General features: G+C 42.3%; 1 protein-coding gene and 1 long non-coding RNA gene across 7 annotated transcripts; one reads left to right on the forward strand and one right to left on the reverse strand.

Moving 5' to 3' along the window:
• Positions 1 to 5272: 5272 nt before the first annotated feature.
• LOC145797163 (uncharacterized) lies at positions 5273 to 27560 on the reverse strand. Of its 6 annotated transcripts, none has more exons than XR_014338354.1 (5): positions 27375 to 27555; positions 24937 to 25008; positions 24276 to 24352; positions 9028 to 9103; positions 5273 to 5550 (listed from the first exon to the last, which is right to left on the reverse strand). It is a non-coding gene; the product is annotated as an uncharacterized LOC145797163 (long non-coding RNA). The 6 variants fall into 6 exon arrangements; XR_014338350.1 differs by lacking the exon at positions 5273 to 5550 and adding an exon at positions 6810 to 7047; XR_014338351.1 differs by lacking the exon at positions 9028 to 9103.
• LOC145797445 (uncharacterized) lies at positions 10336 to 16187 on the forward strand. Its single transcript, XM_082884593.1, has 4 exons — positions 10336 to 10461; positions 11534 to 12202; positions 15354 to 15377; positions 15452 to 16187. Exons 1-4 carry the CDS (start codon positions 10336 to 10338, stop codon positions 16073 to 16075), a joined length of 1443 nt encoding a protein of 480 aa, XP_082740719.1. The 3' UTR covers positions 16076 to 16187.

The following is a 27560-nucleotide window of genomic DNA, read 5'->3' on the forward strand; positions in this document are numbered from 1 at the left end:
CCGCCTCCACATAGAAGAAACCAGCTTTGAGTCAGTTGATCTGGGAGAGTCTGTTAATATGGTTGGGGCGGCTAAGAGTCGTGGATATATAAAATAGGGCTTGCTTCTGTCCAGTCCTTAATCGGATTGGATCGTGTTGTTAGATCTGTGGAGATTCATTATGAATTTCGTTTTGATAATCTGAATCGTTAATGTGTAGAAATCGTCGAGTGCTATAAGCCTGTTAAAAATCACGTTAATCGGATATCGGCAGTCATGTGATCAAATCAGTTTTGTATAAAAAAAATAGACGGTGAATAAATTAACGGTCGACAAAACTCTGATTTGATCACATAGCTACCGATATCCGATTAACGTGATTTTTTACAAGCTTATAGTACTCGACGAGTTCTACACATTCAACAGTTCAGATTATCAAAACGGGACCCGTGGTGGGCCCCCACGGGCCCAACAGCACGGTCCAGTCCGATTAAGGATTGGACAGAAGCCAACGCCTATAAAATATTAGGTAAACTATCATCAAGTTGTATTAAAAATAAATCATAATAAAATTATAATTAAAAATAATTTTTTGTGATAGTTTTTTTACTTATATTGTTAAAATTTGATAATTAGTAACTTTTTTGTCATATTTTTATAAATTGTCACTAAAACTTATAATTAGTATTATTTTTTTGTAATAAACTTTTCAAACTATTGCTGAAAGTTGAAAATTAGTAACTTTTTTGTGACAATTTTTTTAAATATCACTAAAATTTATAATTAATGATTTTTTTATGATAATTTTTAAAACGTCACTGAAATTTAATAATTAATGATATTTTTTAATAATATTTGATAAAAAGCGCAATTATGAACCATCTCTATATGCTATTTTATTCATCCGTGTCTCGCAAATAAAAAAAGAGGAGTGATAGAGACTCTCTCCAATCACCACCCCCACCACCCCTCACACACATGTGGCAGGTGGTGATTGGAGGACAAGGGAAACGAAAAAAAAAAAAAAAAAAATCCAACCAATGAGAGAGAGAGGGGGTCAAAGGGGGTGGGAAAAAAAGGGGGTCTTAGACATTTTTGAAAAAATAATTCCATACATAACAAAGGATTAAACAAAACTAAAATCCAAAAGTTAATTTGTATCACCAAAAACTAATTTTGTACCACGCCAAAAGCTAATCCGTACCATGCCGAAAAAGTAATTTGTACCACGTCAAAAGGTAATCTGTACCGCACCAAAAATTAATTTGTACCACGTTAAAAGGTAAGTTATACCAGGCCAAAAAAGTAATCTGTAAGAACAAACTAATCTGTAGACTAAAAACAATGTCTTTCGTGCTTGTCAAAAAAAGCCGTATCCACAATTCCACGCTAAAAACCATTTGTACAAATAAAATTAATTATTAGTATTTATTGGCATATTTAAAATTATAAATATATATATATATATAACTTGAATATAATTAATATTTTCAAATAAATCGTTAGTTTTGCATACTTGAATTTATATAAAAGAAAAATATGTAAAACTTGAATGCATATATCAAGCAACAAGTAATATTTTACAAGTAATCATTGCACATAATTAATAATTATTTTTTCAATTTTGGGCTCCGAACGTCGTTTTTGACAAAGTTGAAGGCTTTTTCACCCCTAACTCCCAGCCTACGTGCCCTATTTACGTACCGTCTGTTCCTACAAGTCATATTTGGCACGAGAAAGCTTTCAATTACATCACAACGCTATTTTACATTTTTGCCCCCAAACCCCTTTTTTCGACTAAGTTCCAGGCATTTTCAACTCAAACTCCCAACCTATGTGTCCTATTTACATACTATCTGTCCCTACAAGTCATATTTCACTACAGGAAATGACACTTTCGGCGACTAAAATATTAGTCGCCAAAGCCCCATATTTTGGTCATTGAAAGTCATTGGCGACTAAAAGTTTTTGCCGCCCAAGTAGTCGGGAATAGGTTATCGGCGATAGTATTGGCGACTAAATATATTGAAAATCAAAAATCGTGCAATTGGAAAAAGGAATGGATTATGCTTCGGAGAGAGAAAGAGAGGTAGAAGAAGGAAATACCTGGTTGATGAGAGCTTCAGAGGTCGGTTGTGGCCAGGAACTTGTGCGTGCGTGCGTGCGTACGTATGTGGTAGAAAGGAAAGAGGGAGACTTAATGCAATTGGCAAAAGGAATTGATTAGAAATTAGGGCCAAATCACTAAATCTCATTTACCACACCAATAATCAGTTCAAAAAATCCTAAATCTATAACACAAATCAAAATCCTACATCAAAAAAAAAAAAAAAAGCTGGTGAAATGGGGAGAGAGAGAGAGAGAGAGCAGTGTGATGATGTGTGACAGTGGAAGATGAGAGACGGTGGTCATATGCAATGGTGAGATGAGCGGCGGTGGTGATTCATTCTGTGTGTGAAACAGAGAGAGCAAGAACCTATTTGTGAAGGACTAAAGAGATTGAAATAAGGAAAAAAATAATGGCAAAAATTTGGGCGACAATCTTAAAATTTTCCCACTAAATTTTTATACACAAAATTTCAAATTGATTTAGTCATTGTTTTTATTGACTAAAATAGTTTAGTCAGAAAATGCTAATATATGACGACCAAAATTATTTAGTAGCCAAAACATGAACTAACACCGACCAAACTAAATTTTAGTCGCCAAGAGTGTAGTGACCATTGCCTACTAAATGTTTTTGGTCACCAAAACTACATAGTTAGTGACCAAATTTTTGGTCGCCGAAGATGCAATTTCCCTGGTGTAGAAATATGCTAAATATTTGGTGACTAAAATATTATTTAGTCAGAAAAAATTAATATTTCGCGACTAAAAAAATATTTTGTAGCCTAAACCTTAAGCTAACGTCGACTAAAGTGTTTTTGGTAGCCTATTGTGGAACTTTTGGGGACTAAATATTTTTTAGTCGGCAAAAAGTAAAATACCCCTGACTAAAAATATTTAGTAGCCTAAAAGCTAAATTAACGGCGGCCAAACATTCTTTTAGTCGCCTATTGTCAAACTTTTGGCGACTAAATTGTTTTAGTCAGCAATTGCCTTCAATAAATTTAGGAATCCCTCCAAAATTTTAATTACAATTGCCGATTAAAATTTACCCGGTAAAAGTTAGCTAAAGGGCGACTAATTTTATTTTAGTAGCTAAATAGTGTCGACTAAATAATTTTAGTCACTAAAAACAAATATTTATTGCCTAAACATTTGGTCGGCAAAGAGAAAAAGTAAAAATTACGTTATTTGGTTGGCGACTAAATTATTTAGTAGGCAAAAATTCTTATAGCACGACTAAAAGTTTTTTTTTTTGTCATGGAAAGTAAATTTTTACCGACCAATTTTCTGGTCGCCAAAGGTAAAAGGTAAAAATTATGCTATTTAATTGGCGACTAAATTTTTTTAGTAGGCAAAAATTACTATACCACAGCTAAAAGTTTTTTTGGTCACCAAAAATAAATATTTGCCAACAAAAATTTTCATCGCAAAATATTAATAACAAACATTAAGCTAGTTGTTTCGCTACTAAATTTATTTTAGTCGGCAAAAATTAGTATACAAAGACTAAAATAAATTTTAGTAGCCTAAATTATTGCCGACCAATATTTTTTTAGTCGCCTATCATGGAATATTTAGCGACTAAATTTCTTTTTAGTCGCCAATAATATTTTTTTGGCTACTAAAAAAAATTAGTAGCTAAAACTATAAACAACACCAACCAATGTAATTTTTAGTCACAGATTGTACAGCTTTTGGCGGCTAAAATCTATTTAGTTGCTAAAAGTGTAATTTCATGTATTGACCTCAACTTTCATGTTTTATTTTGACTAGCAGAGATGGGGTCTTTAGATTCCAAGTTGAAGGTTACAAAACAGTGGAATTTTAGATGAGTTTGCCGAGGATATGGATTTGATTTTTTTGTATTTGATTTTTAATTTGTTGATATAATAATTCTTCTTGTGTGAAGGTTTGTTTCCTATCTTTTCTCCTCCTCTATGGAGGTTTGGATACCTTTTTTCTATGAAAATTTTTATCTCATTTTGAGATCTTGTGATATCACTATATCAAATTAATTCAATCTTTTATTGATTTTATAATTGAAGATTTTCTTTCCGATTAATTTTTTTTGGGCAGTCTGCAACAAAATTGACATGGCATAAAAAATTTCCACTACCATTTCATTAACCAATTAATGATTGGTAATAGAAATAAATGCTCGCATATGGTTTAGGTTACACAGCTTTTTTCAATTTGATATGTTTCTGAATTCTTGCGATTTGAAATTTGAATTTGTTGGTGAAAATACTAGAAGAATTATATTTTATTGATAAATAATGTAAAGAAAATGAGATATAAATATATCAAGCTGAGGCACGGATATCTTGTTTTCTTTAAGGAGATCAAGCCCACTGCGGTAGGAAGAATCCAAATACCGAAGCAGCAGTCACTAAACTTTGACTTGTCCCCTTCAGGATACAACAGCCCGACCACTTGTCGCATGGTTCAGGCCAACTCTGCACAAGATGGTGAAACCAAAGCTCTACTAAGAAAAAACACCCTTCTTTGGCTAGTAATTTCTCAAGTGTAAAAACTAGTTGGTCTAGAAAAGAGTAGATGAGATGAACAATTTATAGGCCACTAAGACCTTGCAAATTACACAAAAAAATAATGACCATTAAACTAGAGAAAAGAGAGAGTCCCAAAACCTCCAAATATTAACTAACCACCAAGCCCATGACCTTCCAATTAATCTCCATTCATGAACAAAACAAAAGGTCACCAAAAAAAATAAGATTCATGAACAAGACAAAAGATCACCAAAAAAATAAAATAAAATAAAAATAAATGGATAAAAGATATTAAAATGGTCCAACAATTCCCCACTCGTTTTGATATCAACAAGGACAAGAGAGATTACCAAACAAAGATAGACTAGTATGCATCATGAAGGTGTGCTCTACATTGAACCTTCATTAGTGAAACAACAACCTCTACTCCAGAGTCAGTAGTGATCTCAGACTTGAACTATGACTACTTAAGAGAAATAAAGTATTATTGCTCACACATAATAATCTAGGTGTTGACATGAGGTTTTAATAGCCAGCAAATTACGGTCTTGTGCCTATCCCAGTTTTTATGAGCATATTTGAGAACAAGCCTTGTTCTCATAGAAAGTGGCCCCACTCCCATGTTCACATAGGTAAAATCTGTCAAGGACGTTCCTATAATTTACACACCCCACTCAACAAGAGTTATAGAATTTCATTATGAGTATAAAGACTCAACCCTCCAATATTATAAGACAAATGCACTTACATCATAAGGATGAACAACAATATATTAAGGAGTGCATTTTTTACAACCATCATATGATTCATTCTTCCCATTGAACCTAGTTACAAGATCTTTGGTCCCCAGGTTGGATATCCTCATACATGGTTTATGATTTTATAGGCTTCAAATCCATCCCCCTCGATGTATTCTAGATCCTATCTCTCGCCAAGGCCTTGGTTAACGGATCTGCAAAATTATCACAAGATTTTACATAATTCACAGTTATGATACTATTACTCAAATAGGATCTCACATTACTGTGTTTCCTTCTAATAGGTTTGGATTTACCATTATAAAAATAGCTGTTCACTCTACCAATAACAGCAGTGCTATCACAACGAATTAACACAGAAAGAATTGATTTTTTCCAAAAAGGGATTTTATGTAACAAATCTCTCAACCCAATTCGGTTCCTCACATGCTGAAACTAACGCTATAAGCTCAGCTTCCATTATAGAACTAGCAATTATAGCCTGTTTTTTAGACTTCTAACATATAGCACCATCACCCAAGATAAAAATAAAATTCAAGGTAGAGAGAGAATCACCTGACAAAGTGTTCCAATCGGCATTACTATATCTCTCAAGTACCACAGGATACTTGTCATAAAACAAACCATAATTTTTGGTACCAGATAAATATTTCATAATTCTTTCCATGGCTAGCCAATGATCTCGACTTGGCTTGCTAGTAAACCTACTAAGTACTCCAACAGCATATGCAATCACTACAAGAAATTACACTTTTGGCGACTAAATTTTTCGTCGCCAAAAGTCAGATTTTTAGTTGCCGAAAAGTTTTCCCGACTAAATAGTTTGGTTGCCAGTTTGGTCGCGAGAAGATTGTCGGGGAAAATATTGGCGACTAAAAAAAATTTAGTCGCCCAAAGTCCTAAACTGGCGACTAAAAAATTAGTCGCCAAAAGTAAACGTATTAGTTGTTGATAGGCTAAATTGGCGACAAATATTTTAGTCACTAAAAAGCTTTCAAAAAAATTAATGACATTTTCAGCGACCAAAACATTTAGTCGCCAAAATTGAAATTATTTTCCAAGACTAATTTATTTAGTAGCCAAAAAGTATTATTTTTTTTTCATCTTATTTTTTAGCTACTAAATGTTTTGGTCGCCTAAAGTGTAATTTTTTTTAGCTACTAAAAAATTTAGTTGCCTAAAGTCTATTTTTTTATTTGGCTACTAAAATTTTAATCGCCAAAAGTTTATTTTTTCATTTGATTTTTTTTTTTAGCTACTAACTATTTAGTGGCTAAAAATATTTATTTTCTTCTTGGCTACTAATAATTTAGTGGCCAAAAACATGATATTAATTTTTTTTAAATGCATAAATTGAATATTTTTCATTAATTTCTAAATTATATGCATTCCATTATCAAAGAAACCTGTATATATATAGAATAATACATCTATCAATTATCATCTAAATCCATTATCAATAATATCCATTTCATTATCAACGATCCAAAAACTTTAACTTGTAACATCATATTCCAAATATCATATAAAACTACACTAACCAAGTATAATCCATCTAAATTATATATTACATACAAAAACACTGAATTTCCAAAACAGAGGAATGTAGAAAAATAAATGCCTTCCATATACAAAACAAACGCTCTTCGTACACAAAAATAAATATCCACAATAGCCCACGCAAAAGCAATCTGTTAAAAATATATATAAAAACAATTAACCATTAGCACTTATCTGTAAAAAATACATTCACTTTCAATCGTCAATTATCAACTGCAGTTTCTTTAAATCATATTCTTATTGAAATATATCCTAACAGAAGACATGATTCAACAATCTCTCAAAAAGGGTCAAGGAAACATGAAATGGTGCCACTATCAACGGTGAGCAATGGGGTATTGTGATGGTGAGTCCTTGAGAGAGAGGGAGCAAGAGTCTATGTTTAGAAGCAACTACTACCTGGCTCCATGCGACAAGAGCATAATGAATCCATGCCTAAATTTTTGAACATATAAGGCTAAAAAGTCTAACAAATATTTACAACACCACAAATGATTGTAAAATCAGTTTCTATTCTTTGTTAAATTTTATTTCTATTCCAATCTCTTAACAAAATCCGGCAATCAAACAACTTTAATTGTGCCAAGCTTATTAGTGCCACTAATGAAACTATAATAGCCAACAATTGACAGCAAAATGACAATATATTCACAATAAAAACATTTACAAGGGAAATTCAAAAAAAAAATTAGCATCAACAAACCAACCATACACTAACAACCATTCCACCAAAATCACATAACAAACTGACACTAAAATTGAAGACCAAAAACGGATCACAAACAATATTAAGATAATAACATCGACAGAGCATATATCTAAAAAGAGTCATTAATCTACATGATGGCGAGGTTCATCTATTGTCATGTCAAATTGCAGCACTTAGTGAGAAAAAAAAAAAAAAAAAAAAAAACCATTCACCTTGCTTGGTTTCCAGTTTTCTAAAACACTTTTCAGAAAATTCTACTTTCTTATTTTCCGTGTTTTTTTGTTTTTACTGAATTTTTTTAATATTTTAAGCAATTTTTTTACTTTTTAGACACACCTAACATAAATACACCTAAAAAGTAAAAAAATTGTAAAAAAAATCTTTTAAAAATTCACTAAATACCAAAAATATAAAAAAAATACAAGAATTCAGTATATTTTTTGTATTTTTATGTATTTATTAATTTTTTAAAATATTTTTTCACAAATTTTTTACTTTTTAGATACATCTAAGTAAGGTGCATCTAAAAAAATAAAAAATATGTTTAAAATTTAAAAAATATTCACTAAAAACAAAAAAACACAAAAATAAAAAAAGTCAATTTTCAAAAACTTAATCCATAAAACTCAAACCAAACACAGTGATTGCTACTTTAAGCAAAGTGTTGAGAAAGCTGCCAAATCAAGATTATCATTAGGATTGATAGTTTAATTAAGAATTTTCAGAAATAGACAAAGCTGTTAATGAATTAGCAGCAATGCAAACTGAATAAGTTGCCTCTTATTGGCATATGGTATATAAGGTGTATACCTATGCTAACCAAAAAAAAAACAAAAACACATGCATATCAAATCAATATAAATCTATAATCATATATAAATCCGAATCAAAGGAACACACACACACACACACACACACACAAAAAAAAAAACCAAACAAACAAACAGACAAACAAACCAAACAAAACAAAACTGGAAGCCATGACAATATAATGTGCAAAAAGAAATCCAAGGTTCTTGAAAGTGTGACTGTCTGTAGCTCTTTCCAAAAAAAAAAAAACCCACATCATTAGTGAGTGATTGGCCGCAACATGCTTTTCATCTTTCCAATCTGTTGCATAAAAGGGAACTGCACTACTATCTTATATCATATCAAAATCAAATAATTAAGCAAAAGAATTTGAATGCCCTAACCATAGCACATTGTTAAAATTTATCCATTTCAGACAAAACCCACATCATTGTGGTCCAGAGTAAGGAATATCAGTGGACAAATTAACCAAAACGCCACTCTTCAAACACAGTTAAAGAGCTGAAAAATAGAGAGAACTAGTAATGGGGAAAAATAAACTAGAAAACAGAGAAGGGAGAGTTAGTTAAGTAATTCATGGTAAAGTGAGAACCTTTAATCCTCTGAAGAAGCTTCTTCACTTTTTGCCTACACCCATCACAGTGTATGTCCACTTTGAGCACACAAGTCTGTAAAAAGACACACACACACACACACACACACACACACACACACACACACACACACACACAAAATTGGAAGGAAACAAAAGCAAACAACAAGAAAACAGAGATTGTGAGGAAAACACCGACACCTAACTGTACGGGGAGCAAATATTCCGGCAAGCCCGTACTCCTTTCTTCCGAGCTCCGTCGATGTCCGATCACCTACGAGCAAGTAACGGTGAGCTGTCCGGCGGTGTATGGCCGGAAAAACCCTCCGACGATCAAGTTAGAACACACACACAGAGGATAGCTAGAGAGAAGGGAGAGAGAGTTTGGGTGTAAGAATTCCTTACAGAGATGTTCGTGTATCGCGTATGGGGGGCGCAGACATGCTTATATACCTACTGAGCCCCATATCCACTCCCTGCCATCTCCTGACACGTGGCTCTGCTATCTCATCTGTCAGCATAAACCATGCCATTCATCACCTAATCTCAACTGCCTGTCATCACAGCTGGAGCTCGACAGCCGAGCTGCCCTACCTCGGTCATACCATGCTTCATACTTCAAGCGCCTAACCGGTTAAACACACGGAGGACCGGGCTAAGCGGCATCCCGGCCGAGCCTAGCCCGGATACTAACTTTGATCGGCCTTTCTGCCGGTCATACAACTACCTCGGCTGACCACGCCTTTCCGGGCGCCGGTCACTCGGTCTGTCTGGCTTCGACCATCCTCGGACCGAGCAGCCTGGTCCGATCGGTCACTTCCTGGCTGAGCAGTTTCTGTACGGTCCGGGGTGGCACACAGTCCAAACTCTGCCCGGCCCAAGTTCTGGCAGCCCCTTTCCGGGCGGATAGTTGATCAGCTCAGCCCCATGCACCGTTGGGCCCTCAACCTGCTCGACCGTTACCTCGGCCCAACTCCAGATCATAAATTACCCTCTCAATTGCCCCTTAATTCCGTCCGCGAAAGCGTGACTGGGATTACTCACTTCGACCGAGATGACGTTTCCCCGGTTCCCAAGATGCCAAAGCTTCACCGAGCTAATCTGCAATCCTTCCCCGGTCATGTTCCTCGGCTTACAGCCTTTTCGCCAAAAGTAGCTCGGTTGGCTCTTCGTCTCTTCAACCCGTCGCTTCAGTCCTGACGTAACCATAAATGGTGACACGTGGCAAGCTCCCATTGGTCATCGAGAAGCCAACCCGCCGTTTTTGTCAGATTTTGAATTTGGGCGGTCTCTTTCGCCTATACATACATGCCCCCCATCATTCCGTTTCTTCCCACTGTTGCTTCCATTTCTGATGATTCTGAAGCTCTAGCCTTTTCCTCAAACTCGACTGCCATTCTTCGTGATTGCGGGATTAGGCCCTGCCCTTCTCTGGTAAGTCATTCTACCTTTATTTTGTTGCCATTTTCTTTTATATTACACACATTAGGGCACAAAAACGTAGCTTTTAGGGCATAGACCATAGAAAACGTCCCAAACCTCCCACTGTTCTTGGTGTTCTTCGTCTTCCTGAAGAACGCTGAAGAACTGGGGTGAACCGGGCTCTGGGCCTTCTTTTGATCCAAAAAACCAACCAAACCGGGCAAACAACATGTTTGTTTCAACCACAGCAAAAACCGAGATAACCAAAGGACTTGGTCGCTCAACCGGGCTAACATCAGGTCTACTTGGGCGACCGAGCTCCTTAATTAGACAACTGAGGTGGTTTGGCACCCTTACTGACCGAGCTGAAGTCTAGCTCCTATTGCGAAACCACGCTCACTTACACTTGCCATCCTTTTCCTGCAGAGTCCAAGGGGACCACTGTCATTCCTAAACCTCTCAGGACCGAGCTGCAGCAATTTACCACCGTGCCCAACCCATCAACCGGGCTATAGTAAGTCGGCCACAAATGGGGAAATTCCGCTTCCTAGTGGATACTTCGGCCGCGCTAGCCGCTTTCAGAGAGGAGTACGGCGTCCCGGCCGACGTCCATCTCGAGCTGGCCGAAGAAGAGACTACGCCTTGGGGTAGGGAGGAATGCCCCTTCACCGTGCTGTCTATTGTCGAAGGGGGCCTTCGTTTCCCTCTTAACCCACTGATTACCGAGTTCTTACGCCGAACCGGGCTAGCGCCAACCCAAGTGTCCACCAACACGTACAGGATAATAAACGGCGTTCATGAGCTGAACAACCGGTTAGGCATTAGCCTAGGTCTAGCCGAGGTCCTACGCTAATACACTTTGGGCCACACCGGCGACGGTCTCGCCTATTACCTCAAGATTAGACCGGGCAGAGAGAAAATCGTGACCGGCACACCAGACAAGGATCTTCACGACGATGATTTCTTCTGGGTGTCTGGTAACTACGAGACAGCCGAGGTACCGGGATGGATGATTAGCAAAAATTTTGGGAGCACATGTAAGCCGTGCAAATTATCTCGATTTATATACTTGACATTTCTATAGACTAATGATTCTCTTGTTTCTTTTGCAGCCATCCAAGCCTTGCAAGCCAACTACAATTTCCCCAACGTAGAGGCAATCAGGACCGCGCTTCGCTACCGCGACCGAGATTGTAACCAGCTGCTCAGCTACAATCCCACATATAGATACTCTGCTCCCCGCCGGAGTAAGGTCACCGACTTCCTCCGAGCTCCAACACCTCCACCGGATCCTACTCTGCCAGACGTGCCCCTCGTTCGCCTGACCGAGGAACAAGAGATGGCCAAGCGCAGCAGAATCAAGAACCTGCTCACCGCCACATCCGCCGAGCTGCCGAGCGTTGCAACTCGCTCACCCGTTGCCGGTCAATCCAGTGGCGCTGTGGTCGCCCTTGCCTCTCAAACGACCGGTCAATCCAGCCGAGAACCCCCTGCACGGCGCGCCGGGAAAAGGGCTCGGGCAGACCCATCCGCCGAGTTAGTCGCCGAGCTAACTACCGAGCACCCGACTGACGCCCCCGCCCCAATACCGGCCTGGCGTCCCCAGTTGAAACACCGGGGTCAGGACATCCCGGCAACGACCTCGATCAAGGCTGACAAAGAGCATCTGCTCGCCTTTGATCTGTCCAAAGCATTCCTACTACCGAGCGACGTGGTCGGCAGTGACCACGTCCCTGACACTCGGTTGGTCAATGTAAAAAATGCAATGTATAAAAAGAAATAGAGAAATGTATTATTGATTGATGTATTGTGTTGTTGTGTATTACAAATGGTGAGTGGCTCATTATATAGGAGAGGGTGAGTGTAGTAGGTGAGGAGTAGGTGAGAAGTAGGTGGTGGTAGGTGATGGTAAATTGGTGGTAGGTGATGGTAAATTCTAACAGCCCCCCGCAAACTCAAGGAGGATAGAAACTAACCAACTTGAGTTTGAAGAGAGGAACAAAACAAGAAAATACATAAAAATAAAAAAGGATAGGAGACACTGTATGGTCGTGTCAGACCATTGGTGAAGACACTGAATGGTGGTGTCATAACGTTGTAGAGGACACTGTATGGGGGTGTCATAACGTTGTAGAGGAAACTGTATGGTGGTGTCATAACGGTGTAGAGGACACTGGATGGCGGTGTCAGACCGATGTAGAAGACAGTTTATGGGGTCATGTCGGACCGTTGTAGAAGACAGTTTACGGGGTCATGTCGGACCGTTGTAGAAACTAACCGGAATCAATGTCGGGACAGTTTACAGAGTCTTGTCGGACCCTTGTAGAAACTAACCGGAATCTATGTCGGGACAGTTTACAGAGTCTTGTCGGACCCTTGTAGAAACTAACCGGAATCTATGTCGGGACAGTTTATAGAGTCTTGTCTGACCCTTAAAAAGTCGCACCCTCAAAAGGTGTGCCCAATCTTTCAAAAGGCGTGCCATCAAAAGGCGTGCCCAATCCATAAAAAGGCGTGCCATCAAAAGGCGTGCTCAATCCATAAAAAGGCGTGCCATCAAAAGGCGTGCCAAGTTGTCGGGCGTCAAGAGGCGCGCGATGCGCGTGGCTGCCTCGGCTATATAACCAAGACTGAACCTGAGGCTGAGGCAGAGGCTGAGACAAAAAACCTGCGAATTGCTCTGAAAAACTCTTCGTTGTGCTGAGAGAGATACACTGGTAACACTCTGTAAACACTCTGTAACCAACCCATCTCTGAAACACTCAGCAACCATAACATGGCCTCTTCTTCCCGTCCAGCTACCCAGAACATGGCCTCCTCTTCCCGTGGTCTGCTTACGCTCTTTCCAGAACTGAACGAGTCCACAAGAGAAATAACTGGTGCGGTGGCCAGTGAACCCCAACTAAACACTTCTGGGTTTGCTCCTTTGAACTTTCCGATGCGGTCGGTGGAGCAAAAAATGGCGGTGCAAACTGATATTGAGGCCAATCAGTATACTCTGAAGTCATGTGTGGAAACCATGACTGCGGTTACAAATTTGTCGAACCGGCTGCAGAGTAGGGCAAATGAGGTGCAGCAGTTAAACTCCCAGCTGGCTCTGCTCCAACGCATGTATAAGGATGCGCGAGCAGAGATAAGTGTGCTAAAGGCGGAAAATAAGGAGCTGAAGCGGAAGGCCACCGTGATGTTCCGATTTGGAGGTCCGCCATATGCTGCAGTAGAGGAGTATGGTGGAGTGATCGTGCCCAGTGGAGTGGGAAACACGGAGGCAACACCGTCAAGGACCGCGCAGGACGGAGGCAAGAAGAAGAGACCGGCAGCAGAGTAGAGAAGAAAAATCCCGCCTGTGGATGTGTTTGGTTGTATTTTTGGTTTTTGTTTTGTTTTGTTATTGTTTTTTTTTTTTTTTTTTTTTTTTTTTTTTTTTTTTTGTGTGTGTTTTGTTTTTTTTTTTGTTTTTTTTTGTTTGTGTTGTTTTGTTTTGTTTTTTTTTTTGTTTTGTTTGGTGTAAAAATGTGATCGGGGTTGATCCCTGAGATGAATAAAAGATGGGTGGTTGTGCAAATTGGTAAACGGGGTTGGGGTTTTGTTTTTTTTTTTTTTTTTTTTTTTTTTTTAAAGAATATAATAAAAAGAGATATATATATATATATATAAAATAAAGAAAGTTGGGCGGTGGAAAATGTGATGATGGTGTTGGGTGGTGGAGAAAAGTGAGAATAGAAAAGTTTATATAAAATTGGGGTAGTGTTTTATAATAATGAAAATAAAGGTGAGATAGTGGATGTCGTGCATGTATGTGTGGTGGAAAAGTGAGGCATTCATCTTATTAAAATATAGAAAGTGGGAGTGTGTGGCAGAATAGTGGAGCAATGTAGTGTGGGTATTGTTTATTTTAGTGTATTTGTTTATGTGTCAAAGCTGCCGAGAGAGTTTGTTTGTTTGTTTTTTTTTTTTTTTTTTTTTTTTTTTTGGAAAGGGAAATATCGTGGGGCATGGGAAAGTGAAAGAAAAATAAAAAGAAATGAAAGAAATAATAAGAAGATGTGAGTGCGTAGGGAGTGGTGTTGTGTAAAGGGAAAAAGCTGGGGCATGTGGGTGGATTATTAGAGAGAGAGAGAGCTTGGTGCTTGTCGAATTTGGGGAGGATGAAGCACAGAAGCACCTCAGTTTAGCGGAAGTCAAGCCAATTGTTGCTCTGAATTTGCCGGAAATGGAGTTCATCAAATGGAGGTCTGTGGGTAGTGGTTGCATTCTTCAGTAACTTCGGTAGTTGCATTCTTTTGTCTCCTCTGTTGTTGCTAATGCTGCACCGGTCCCTGCAGAAGAGGCTCCAGAGGTGATGACAGATGCAGCTGAAGCAACGGATGCTGTCCCGGCAACGGAACCAGTGTCTGAAGAAAAGACACCAAGTGAAGTTGCAGTTGAGAAGAGTGAGGATTAGAGGATATATTGTCTATGAAGACAGCTGCTGGCTATAGCAAGGGTCTGACCCTTCTTCTCTTGGGTCAGAGGAACGAAGAAAAAAAAAAAAACCCAGTTGCGAAAGTGACCTTGGAAGTGTGGCAGGTGAGAGAGGGGTCCGAAGACGCTGCGGAGAGTGGAAGGTATGTGTAGAAAATTCCAGCGGGCAGCAAAGGCAAAGTTGCCGGCCGGCTGCCCGCCGGTGACAAAGAAATACAGGCTTAAATCTTATGCTCTGATACCATGTAAAAAATGCAATGTATAAAAAGAAATAGAGAAATGTATTATTGATTGATGTATTGTGTTGTTGTGTATTACAAATGGTGAGTGGCTCATTATATAGGAGAGGGTGAGTGTAGTAGGTGAGGAGTAGGTGAGGAGTAGGTGGTGGTAGGTGATGGTAAATTGGTGGTAGGTGATGGTAAATTCTAACAGTCAAGTCATCCGTGAAGTCCATGGCCAGGGTAAGTCAATGCAGCTCTGAAAATTTCCCAAGTGTTTGCCCGGTTCCGCTTCTAATCAACTTTGTTTTTTGCAGGCCATTCAAAAACAACACCTGGTTTTGGAGCGCATCCACCGGCTTAGGCAAAAGGCAAACGACACAGCCAGCCAGGTAGAGAGCCTTCAAGCCGAGCTCGGCCGGGCTAAGGCTTCCCTCCAGATAGCAAACGCTGACAATAACAAACTACTCGGTCAGCTGAACGCAGCCGAGAAAAAACAAAGTGAGCTCCAGGCCGAGGTTGACACCTTGAAGAAGACGAAGAGGAAAACTTGCCGGGCTGCCAACAACGCCGGGTTCAACGAGGCCGAGCAGAGCTACAAGAAGCAGGTCTTTGCAACACAAGACATCTACTTCAAGGCCGGTTGGAAGTCCGCCTGCGAACACCTCGGCCAAGGCTCCGACACCGACGTATTTGCCAACCCTCCTCCAGCTTCTCTACCGGTCTACCTTGTGCCTTACGCAAACGATGTATTCAGCGCTTTGCAAGCGGAGGCCGAGGAGGGACTTGAAGATGGAGAGGACGACACAGATTCGAAGGCAGAGGAGGCCGAGGTGCCAGAACAGCCCGGCAGTGCTGAGCCCGGTGCCCAAGAAGTCAGCCCTGCCATCAACCTTGATGCCGGCGAAGACGAGTTCACCAATCTCTACCCCCTAGTTTAGTGTTCTTTTTCCTTGTTTTTGTATTTTTGCTTCCAACTCTTTTGATGTAACCGGGCTCTGTCCCCTCCGTTTGTAATGAATTTCTTATCAATGAAAATTCAAATTTTTGCAAGTGTATGCACGGTTGTAATCAGTTCTGTCTTCAGCAAAACATCTCGGTATAACTCATCGTTTGAACACTTTGTCGACCGGAATACATAACACGGTCTAAGCACTTCAGCAGAACAAGACAAATTCATGAACCGAAATAGCCACTTCGGCTGTAACAAAGTCGAACAAATCAACACTTCCAACCGGAGTACATCATCTCGGTTGGGAATCCAAAGTTGGACAAGACACCAACTCTTCCAACCGGAGCACCTCATCTCGGTTGGGAATCCTAAGTTGGGCAACACCAACTCTTCCAACCGGAGTACATCATCTCGGTTGGGAATCCTAAGTTGGGCAAGATACCAACTCTTCCAACCGGAGTACATCATCTCGGTTGGGAATCCAAAGTTGGACAAGACACCAACTCTTCCAACCGGAGTACCTCATCTCGGTTGGGAATCCTAAGTTGGGCAACACCAACTCTTCCAACCGGAGTACATCATCTCGGTTGGGAATCCTAAGTTGGGCAAGACACCAACTCTTCCAACCGGAGTACATCATCTCGGTCCGTAACAATAATCCAAGTGCTAAAGCAAAATTACTTCTATAATTTGACAAAAAAAATTACATTCTGCTTTGCAAACCAAAAAATTTCTTTACAAAAAGAGGAAAGTAAAAGCTTAAAAATAATACAATTTCACGTTGGCCGCATTCCATAGCCGGGGTATGGCTCTTCCCTCTAGATCCTCCAAGTGGTAAGCCCCCTTGCCAGCTAGACCAGTGATCTTGTAGGGTCCTTCCCAATTTGCCCCTAGTTTGCCTTCTCCTGGCACCAGGGTGTTGCCCATAATCTTCCTCAAAACCCAATCTCCAACTTTGAACGGTCTGGGGTGCACTGTCTTGTTATATTTCTTGGAGAGCTCTTGTTGGTAGGCGGCCACATGGATGAGGGCTTTCTCCCGGCGCTCTTCCGCTAGGTCGAGCTCCAAGGCAATAGCCTCGGTATTTAGCTCGGGCTCGAAACTTTCGCTTCTAAGGGTGGGCATTCCAACTTCCAAAGGTATGACCGCCTCCATGCCATAAGCCAAAGCAAATGGAGTTTCCCCGGTCGAACGTCGCGGGATTGTTCGGTATGCCCAAAGGACGCTAGGTAATTCTTCAGCCCATTTGCCCTTAGCCTTTTCCAGCCGTTTCTTCAACCCATCTAGTATAGTCTTGTTTGATGCTTCGGCTTGGCCATTGGACTGTGGGTAGGCCGGGGTGGAGTTGTAGAATTCTATCTTCAAATCTTCACAAAATCCTCTGAATAGGCGACCGTCAAACTGGGTGCCGTTGTCAGAGATCAAAATCTTGGGGACGCCAAACCGCGTAACCACGTTCTGCCAGACAAATCGCTTCACGTCTTTCTCTTTGATGGTTGCCAAGGGCTCAGCTTCAACCCACTTTGTGAAGTAATCTGTGGCCGCGATGAAGAATTTCCGGTTGCCCGGTGCTGTTGGCAGTGGTCCCACTATATCTAGCCCCCACATGGCGAAAGGCCAAGGACTGGTGAGGGGAAGAAGTTCCCTGGCAGGCTGGTGGATCTGATGGGCGAATTTCTGGCATTTTTCGCACTTGCGGACATATTTTTGCGCGTCGGCCTGCATGCACGGCCACCAGTATCCCTGCGAAATAGCTCGGTAGGCCAAGGACCTGCCCCCTATGTGGCTGCCACAAATGCCTTCATGAATTTCAAACAAGAAGGCCTCCACACTATTCAGGTGCACGCATTTGAGGTAAGGACCGGTGAAGGACTTCTTATACAACGCGCCAGATGGAGAGAGCCAAAACCGCTCTGACTTCACCCGGATTTTGTGTGCTTCTTTCTTGTCTGTTGGAAGAGTCCGGTCTCTGAGGAACAAGATCAAGGGGTCCATCCAGGAAGGACCTAACTCGGCGCAGAGTACATCCGTCTGCCCGGCGTTTTCAATGCTCGGCCGCGGAAGAAAGTCAATTAATAGGGGGTTTGGAGACGTACTATCTACCATGGAAGCGAGGCCGGCGAGTTCATCAGCTCGGCTGTTTTCTTCCCGGCCAATCCGTTGGACTCTGATTGCCTCAAACTGCTTGATATGGTCCCTGACCAGAGCTTGGTACTTCGCCATCCTATCGTCCTTCGCTTCATAAGTCCCCGAAACTTGGTTAACCACAAGCTGGGAATCACTGTATACCAGGAGCTCGGCAGCCTTCATTTGAATTGCGCTCTTGAGCCCGGCGAGAAGCGCCTCGTACTCAGCCTCGTTGTTAGACGCCGGGAAGCCAAGTGTGATAGAATGCTCAATGGTTAGGCCGTCCGGGGATATAAGAACAATACCTAGGCCGGCACCATGGCGGTTGGACGCTCCATCAACAAAAAGCTTCCACATATCCCCCACAAAAAGCTTCCAACAGTCAGATGGGTCCTGCGAGTTGCGAAGGGCAATGGGATCACAACTGCCCGGCTGTGCGGTGTCAAGTTTGGTGTTGACCGGTTCAAATTCAGTGCCCCTTGGTGATTCGACACCGGACTCAGCAAGTTGGTCTGTAATGCTCAAGTCCGTAGGCGAATCATCAGGTTGTGGTATGAAGCCGGCCGCAGGTTCTGAGCTGTCTGGAACCATTCCTTCCCCCCTTGATGATTCGGCACCGGACTCAGCAAGTTGGTTCAGAATGCCCAAGTCCGTAGGCGAATCATCAATTTCTGAGCTGTGTGGAACCATTCCTTGCCTCCTTGGTGATGCGGTACCGGACAGAGTGGATGGGTTGGTGATACACAACTCCGTCATCGCATCGCCGGGTGGCATGACCGTGCAAACTGAGGGAACTTCGATGGTGCGCACTAACTCCGCGGCGCTTCCCTCGTCAACTGGTTGTTCCTCGGTTGGCATTGCGTGCGTCTCATCATCTGCCTCGGCAATGTCGACAGGGCATACCGGATGAGTGCCAGGTGAGAACTCGGCTACAAAATCGGCCAAGGTTTGGGCTTTGATTGCGGTGCGCGGCTGGAACTTCACATGGAACTGTCCCAACTCGACCGCCCATTTTAAAATTCAGCCTGAAAAGTCTGCGCGTTCAAACAAGGCCTTGAGGGGACGATGGTATGGGCGTGAAAATAATGTGCCAATTTCCTCGAAGCCATCATCAGTGCCAACGCAAGCTTTTCCAGCGGCAAGTACCTCGTCTCAGCCGGCAGCAAGGTCTTACTTACGTAAAAAATTGGGAGGTGCTTGATTCCTTCAGCCCGGACTAACACCGCACTTACTGCGTGCTGGGAGACGGCAAGGTAAAGGTAGAGTTCCTCACCTGGCTCTGGTGTAACCAACAGCGGCGGAGAAGACAAATATTCCTTGAGCTCGGCCAAAGCTCGGTCACACTCGTCATCCCATGAGAACTTTGACTTCAATGCTTGAAAGAAAGGGCGGCAGCGATCTGATGACCGGCTTATAAATCGATTAAGCGCGGCGGCCATCCCGGCCAGATGCTGCATGTCCTTAGCCGAGCTGGGCTGCTTCAACTCTTGCACGGCTCTGATCTGAGTAGGGTCTGCTTCGATGCCTCGGTTCGTGACTAAGAATCCCAAAAATTTCCCGGATCCCACGCCAAAGGCACACTTCGAGGCGTTCAAGCGCAGCTTGTGCTTCTTCAGAATGGCGAACATCTCGGCTAGGTCGGACAAATGGTTTGCCTCATGTCGGCTCTTTACCACCATATCATCGATGTAAGCCTCCATTGTCCGGCCGAGCAAAGGTGCAAACATTTTGGTCACCATCCTCTGAAAGGTTGCTCCGGCGTTTTTCAAACCAAAGGGCATAACTCGGTAGCAGAAGAGTCCCCTTGGAGTCGTGAAAGAGGTGATCTCTTGGTCAGGCCCATGCATGGCAATCTGGTGATAGCCGCGGTACGCATCCAAGAAACTGAGTCGACTGTGTCCAGCCGTCAAATCCACTAGCTGGTCAATGCGCGGCAAAGGGAAGCTGTCTTTTGGACAAGCTCGGTTGACTGTCTTGTAGTCGACACAAACTCGCCACTTTTCATTCTTCTTAGGCACCACTACCGTGTTGGAAATCCACCGAGGGTAGTGCACTTCCTGTATTGCTCGTGCCTCAAGCAAGTTCTTCACCTCCTCTGCTACTACCTCGGCGTAATGCAGCGCCGATCTCCTTGTTCGCTGGATGACTGGCTTTGCTCCAGGGAAGACATTGAGGTGATGGCAGATAAAGCTTGGGTCAAGGCCAGGCATGTCGTAGGGCGACCATGCAAAGACTTCGATATTCGCCATCAAAAACTTAATCATCTCGGTTCTCTCCATGGCCGAGAGACTTGAACCGAGCAAGAAGAATTTGTCCGGCTGCTCGGCATCAATCCGCACCTCAACCAATTCTTCAACAGCCTTGTCTTCGGCTTTGGCGCCAACATCATCCAAGACACTCCGGTCCTCCGGTCCCTCAATCATTTGAACGAATCCTTTGGCAGCCCGGCTCCCGTTGACCGCCACGAAGCATTGCTTGGACATGACCTGATCACCGCAAATCTCCTCGATTGCCCCCATAGCCGAGGGGAATCTCATCACCTGGTGATAGGTCGATGCTACGGCTTGCATGGCGTGAAGCCATCCTCTTCCAAGGATAAGGTTGTACGTTGAAGGCACTTGTAGCACCCAAAACTCCACTTGCTTGACCACGGATCCCGCTTTGACCGGCAGGATAATCTTTCCCAATGGCCACTCCGGCTACGAGTTAAATCCAACCAGTGGCGAAGTGGCCGGAGCCAAGTCTGTCTCACGGAGTTTGAGCTGTTTGAACGCATCATAATACATGATCTCGACCGAACTACCCTGATCGATCAAGATCCGTCTAACATCAAATTCTTTGACGCGTAGTGTTACTACAAGAGCATCGTTGTGCGGCGTCTGGATGCGCTCTAAATCCCTTGAGGTGAAACTAATCACGTCTTTCTCTTCTGTCTTCCCCCTTTTGATGGCAGGCTGTACCGACAAAACTTCCCTCATATGCTCTGCCTTCTTGATCATGCCCCGGAGTTCGCAAACACGCTCCGGTTCCACGATGCCGTGGATGACATTAATAACTCCTTGTGGTGGTGCATCTCGGTCACCCTGTCCCCTGGGATCGACCGGAGCCTGATTCGGTTTCACGCCGCCATCAATGTGAAGGTCCAGATGTCCGGCCGCAACCAGTTCTTCCAAGTGTTGTCGCAAAGGCAAACAATCCTCAGTCCGGTGGCCTCTCTCCCGGTGAAACGTACAACGATACCGCGGATTGTAGCCCTTTTGTCCATCGCCCAGCTTAGCAGGAAACCGGACATACTCCTCGTCTCGGATTTCACTAAGTATGCGATAGATTGGAATCTTGAAGACCGTGGTTATGCCAGTCCTCGCCTTCATTCTTCTGTTTGCGTCCTCAACGTCATCTCGGGGGTAATCATCCCGGTCATTCCGACGTCCTCTACCCCGGTTTTTACAATTTGAACCTCGGTCTGATTCCTCTGCTCGGTCATTTGAGCGGCTGGACTCTTGCCCAACTGCGTGCACTTTGCCTGCTGTCTTCTTGTCTGTTCCGACCGGAGTTGCCTTCACGGTGGAAGCTGACGCATCATCCTCTACTCGGATGTGCTCATTGATGCGCTGCATGAGCTGGCCCATGGAGGTCGGCTGGTGCATGGTAAGCGAGTCCCGCAGTCTATGTCCGACCGGGAGACCACGCTTATATTGCGTGATTGCAAGGTTGACCGGGCAATCCAGGATCTCGTTGAAGGTTTCCCAATACCTTGAATTGTATGCCTTCAGTGTGTCGCACGGTTCCTCTTGACACTTAGCAAGTGATCGACTTCCTTTGGTGTTTTTGTGTTGGTTTTGAAGCGCGTAACAAACGCTTCGGCCAACTGATGCCACCGTTGTATGCTCCCTTCCGGCAACCTCTCAAACCACTTTAAGCCCAGCTCACCCAAACTAGACGGGAAGATTAGGCACATAAGTCCGTCATTTCGCCTATGTCCGGCCATGACTTGTCGGAAGTGGCTCACATGCATATAAGGATCGGTTTTGCCGTCGTAGAGCGTGAACTTAGGCTGGTGGAAGCCTGCCGGAAGCGGTGTTGTTTCTATTTCCAGGGAAAAAGGGGTGGCACTCAGCCTGGCCAGGTCTGTATCTTCAAATATTGGCACTGCTTGGCGGGGTGGAGGCATTCCGACCTCCTCGCTGGCGTGAACCCCGTAGGAGAGCCGCTGGAAAGCTGGTATTCTCTGGGCTTCGCGCCGGCGAGCCCGCTCCCTTAACACTGCCCGTAGGTCCTCTAACTGAGCAGAATAAGAGTACCTCGACGTCGTCGCCGGACGTGAGGGTTTGTAGGTGCTGTCTTGCGCGCTAGACTTTTCTGCATGCACGTCGGAATCACCAACCTGGTAACTCCTGGTGATGGAAATGGACTGAGTACGTCGCTGACTCTGATCGCCCGACCGGCGGGATGGGGTGCGCTCACTATGGTCTCCCACTCCAGCTACACCTTTCCCCTTGACATGCCGCTTAAGATCCTCCATCTCCGCCGCCATCCGCCTGATGACAGCGTCTTGGTCCCTTAACTTGTTTTCCAGTCGCCTGGCGTGCGAGTCTCTCCTCCGCCGGTGACCGTCTGGACTCCGTGAATGACCATGACTCCTTCCGCGCTTATCCCGCGCGTCTCCTGACTGTCCTCCAGTGGGCGTCCCCAAGTCAGCCATTGGATGGACGGCAGGAGGTCCCTCTCTCCTTCGGGTATACTCCGGGGTGGCTCCGTCGATGGCGGACAACGGAAACTCGTCGTTATTCGCCATGGACGGCGATCAGACGAGCCTGGAAGACAAGGTTTTGTCTGAAAACTTCCCACAGACGGCGCCAATTGTACGGGGAGCAAATATTCCGGCAAGCCCGTACTCCTTTCTTCCGAGCTCCGTCGATGTCCGATCACCTGCGAGCAAGTAACGGTGAGCTGCCCGGCGGTGTGTGGCCGGAAAAACCCTCCGACGATCAAGTTAGAACACACACACAGAGGATAGCTAGAGAGAAGGGAGAGAGAGTTTGGGTGTAAGAATTCCTTAAAGAGATGTTCGTGTATCGCGTATGGGGGGCGCAGACATGCTTATATACCTACTGAGCCCCATATCCACTCCCTGCCATCTCCTGACACGTGGCTCTGCTATCCCATCTGTCAGCGTAAACCATGCCATTCATCACCTAATCTCAACTGCCTGTCATCACAGCTGGAGCTCGGCAGCCGAGCTGCCCTACCTCGGTCATACCATGCTTCATACTTCAAGCGCCTAACCGGTTAAACACACGGAGGACCGGGCTAAGCGGCATCCCGGCCGAGCCTAGCCCGGATACTAACTTTGATCGGCCTTTCTGCCGGTCATACAACTACCTCGGCTGACCACGCCTTTCCGGGCGCCGGTCACTCGGTCTGTCTGGCTTCGACCATCCTCGGACCGAGCAGCCTGGTCCGATCGGTCACTTCCTCGCCGAGCAGTTTCTGTACGGTCCGGGGTGGCACACAGTCCAAACTCTGCCCGGCCCAAGTTCTGGCAGCCCCTTTCCGGGCGGATAGTTGATCAGCTCGGCCCCATGCACCGTTGGGCCCTCAACCTGCTCGGCCGTTACCTCGGCCCAACTCCAGATCATAAATTACCCTCTCACTTTCCTCTAATCTCTAGATTTTTTTATTTCTTTTTGAGGTATAAAAGTCATACTAACTAGTAGCCACAGCAGAAGAAAACCAACTCAACAAAGCCAAAGTGAGACTGAGTTGAGCAGACATTTTTATGTGCTGAAACCTCAAAATATGCAAATTTTAACATTCAAAATAATCCCTAGCTTTTCTCAGCAACCAAAAAGAGATTTGGGTAAAGCTGTCTATGCAGTTGTAGACATGTCAAAAGATTAATACAAGGACTAAGAGTTTTAGAAATGTCAAAGAAAGCATAAACATACAAGAAGGAACTCATCAGCCAAAAGTCTGGTAAAAGCAAGACCCCCTCTATATTAGGTATGAAAGCAATGCTAGCTAAATCACATCAAATGAATTTCATAAGTTAAGATACCCACCCCTCATCTGAAAATGAATCCTTTAGTGATCCTCCAGGCTACTTAATAATCTGAATGGCCTCCAAGTTTGTGCTGCCCTGCCATTTCCATGAAAATGATCAGCACAACCACAAAGGATAAAATAATATTTCATATGACCAGCAGTGTACAACAACAAAAGCTGTCTGAATGTACAAAGGAGATTGTAAATTACTAATCAAAGTATTATCAACTTCACAATTTAATTCAACTTCTTTTTATTCAAATGATGTTTGATGTAAGTATTATCTCAATTAGCAATTGCCATTTCAGAAATAAGTTTATACTGAATTACCATGACCTCTATAATCTCTTTCTTTCACAAAATAAATTCATATTGAAAAATGTCCATAAGCAGCAACATTTATGCTAATGAGAACAATTTTCCATGGTAAATCATACAAGAAAATTGCTACTTGTGGACTATTTCCCATGACAAGAATCATTTTCAACATATGTTTCTACCATTGCTCTTCACCTTGACCAACAAAAATAAAGCAATGGCAAAGAGGTCAATAGATTGCTACCGTCAGGATTTGTGTATGAGACTTCTCCAATCAAGTCAAACAGACAAAATATGTGAAAGGAAACCAAATATGTGAATGAGGAATTTTTATATGCAGAATGCCATGATGGAACTTACTTGTGTAGAAGAAGAAATATGCCACACAAAATAAATGTTCCTGTAATGAGTATCCATCCAATGATCACCAAGCTGCAACAATTTAAAAGCACTCCTTCAGAAAGCTAAGCAGAAAAAGCAAAAGAACGGAAATTGAGTTTATATGAAGATACAGTCTCACTCACATGTACACAAGAAACTGCATGCCGAGTAGTGAGAATATTGGACCAAAATATAACCAAAATAAATAATTCAAGTATCACAAGTAACATGAAATCTAAACTTGTGATTTTATTTATGGAATCTAAACTCTTGTGATATCTTTGTCCTTGACAAACTCTTGGGAAATTCTAGGATTTTATGGGCAAGCATATGATTTTTTTACAACATTTGGCCATTAACAATTTCTAAGTCAAATTGAGGTTTCCTTTACAGTGGCTCAGTGACACAGGGAGGCATCAATCAGTAAATATAGTTATGCCTAGGATCCAGAAAATCAAGACAAGCAGCCTACCTTCTACCAGTAGAGAACATGAAACGTCAAACATCATCTTAGACAGACTCTAGTTTATTTGAGTTGTCAAAAATTAAATGGTTTTCATCCAAAACTATCTTTACTAGGATAGGCACTAAATATTCATCACCACTGTGGTCATACAGAACTCACTCGAATCAGTTAATTAGATTTCTGTTGATTCCATTTCCATAAAGCTCTTCTAGCCATCACATTAGTAGAGCTTCTCAGCAAGGCCTAAAAGTACTTTTGGTGGCACTCTACTTGTACACTACCCTTGAAGTGATTTATCAGAAAACCAGGATCTTCCTCAGCTATAACATGATCATTACAAAATTTTAAAATCTTGTAACTTACATTATGAAGGACCTTGGCTTTCATAAGCAGATAATTGTATTTCATAAAAAAATGGTTAGAACATTTTTTTTTACATAAGTTTGGAATTTTTCAAAAAAAAAATATTTCTTTTTGCTGAAAAGGGAAAGTATGGATTGGAATGTTCCATATCATATCAATCTGTTAATCAATCTTTCACTCAAATTTGATGAAAAAAAAAAAAGAAAAAAAAAAGAGAAAGAGAGAGATAGTAAAGATTGAATTTTCTGCAATCATGGTCTCATAATATAGCCATGCAAACAGAAATATGTAAAACTTATTCTTTAATCAGAAGCCAATCAAGCAATATCATGTTGACAGGGGCATGAAATTAAGAAAGAAACAATTCTGGAAACAATGTAGTTCATGATAGATCTAGAGCATATTACACAACCAAAATTAAAACAAAGGCAAAAAGTAAATTTAATAGTTCATTATAACTAAAGCAAGGCTTTTCTTTTTCACCAATTTCTTTTTTTGAAAAATAGATATATCTTATGCCAGACTAGTTTGGTAATCGATACTAGGGTGTAGAAGGTAATCCAGAGAAGAATTTAGCTGAAAGTATGAGTCACAGAAGTATTTGAATTTGAGGCCATTCTACCAATAATCTATCAGACCCTCAGGTTGCATCAATAGATAAAGAACAAAAATAGTTCTCAACTCATGTTCAAAACTACTTCAAATTTGGGTGAATTGATTCAATATGAGCAAGTGAGATCACTAATTACTCAATTTTTATTCCTCTTCAAAGAAATTATGATAAAAACTATTGACAAAATGATAATTTTTTCTCAGTTCAAACTTTTAACTATACTTTTTATTCTTGTACAAATGCCTAAATGAATGATTTAATAATAACGGAACTAACATTAACACCTTAAATATGGTATCTGAAAGTCATTGACATGCTACAGTATTTGTGTTGGTTGGGTGGTTGGTGTTGGTGGTGTAGTTGGAACTTGGAGTTGTTGTCAATGTCCATCTCTACAGTGTTCTCCATTGCTGTGGCTCCCCTTGGGAACTAGAAGAGGCACAGAATAATCAAACCTTTCCTAAAGGAAAATTACTGAAGATAATATAGCAAATAAGATTGATAAAGTAATAAAATAAACTCAGAAATTACAAGAAAATTACAATTCAAGAAGGGAGATCAATAGCATATGATCACTGCATCAGATTGCTATCACTAAAACCAATATTCCATTTTGCTTTAATCTTATAAATTTCGAGATTGGTCATTGATTATGGGTTTGAATCTTCTAAATTTCTTCTCTATCAAACCCATAAAACGAAAATCAAACCCATAAAACTAAAATCAAACCCATTTTCGACATGAAGAATATCATAATTCCATAGAAATCAAACACTTCAACCAAACCTATTAACGAAATCAACACAAAATTAAACTAAAAAAATCATATAAACCCTAAATGAAGTGTGAGAAATGGGGAAATGGGGGAAGGGAGAAAGAGAGAGAGAGAGAGAGGGAACCAGAGAGATGGCTCGGCAAAGAGAGAGAGACCCAGATCGACAACGAGGGAGAGGACCGAGCGCAACAGAGACAAACCTGTGATTTGCGGCAGTGTTGGTGGTGATTTCGGCGATGGCGGTGGCGATATGCGACGGTGGGGACTGATGGTGGCCAGCGACGGTGAGAGAGGGAGGGAAGAGCAGCAGCAGAGAGGGAGAGGGAGAGAGAGAGGGAGAGGGAGAAACGCTGACGAGAGAGAGAAGAAGGGCAGGTTTGTGGTTT

This window comes from Camellia sinensis, chromosome 8 (genome assembly GCF_055761805.1).
Source record: "Camellia sinensis isolate YWXY chromosome 8, ASM5576180v1, whole genome shotgun sequence".
Lineage (NCBI taxonomy): Eukaryota > Viridiplantae > Streptophyta > Magnoliopsida > Ericales > Theaceae > Camellia > Camellia sinensis.

Excerpts from the sequence above, each read along its gene's own strand:
- LOC145797445 (XM_082884593.1), top strand. The coding sequence starts at position 10,336 with ATGCCCCCCATCATTCCGTTTCTTCCCACTGTTGCTTCCATTTCTGAT. Across the intron at positions 10,462-11,533 it reads TTAGGCCCTGCCCTTCTCTG|ACTAATGATTCTCTTGTTTC; the intron begins GTAAGTCATTCT and ends ACATTTCTATAG. Across the intron at positions 15,378-15,451 it reads CCGTGAAGTCCATGGCCAGG|GCCATTCAAAAACAACACCT; the intron begins GTAAGTCAATGC and ends TGTTTTTTGCAG.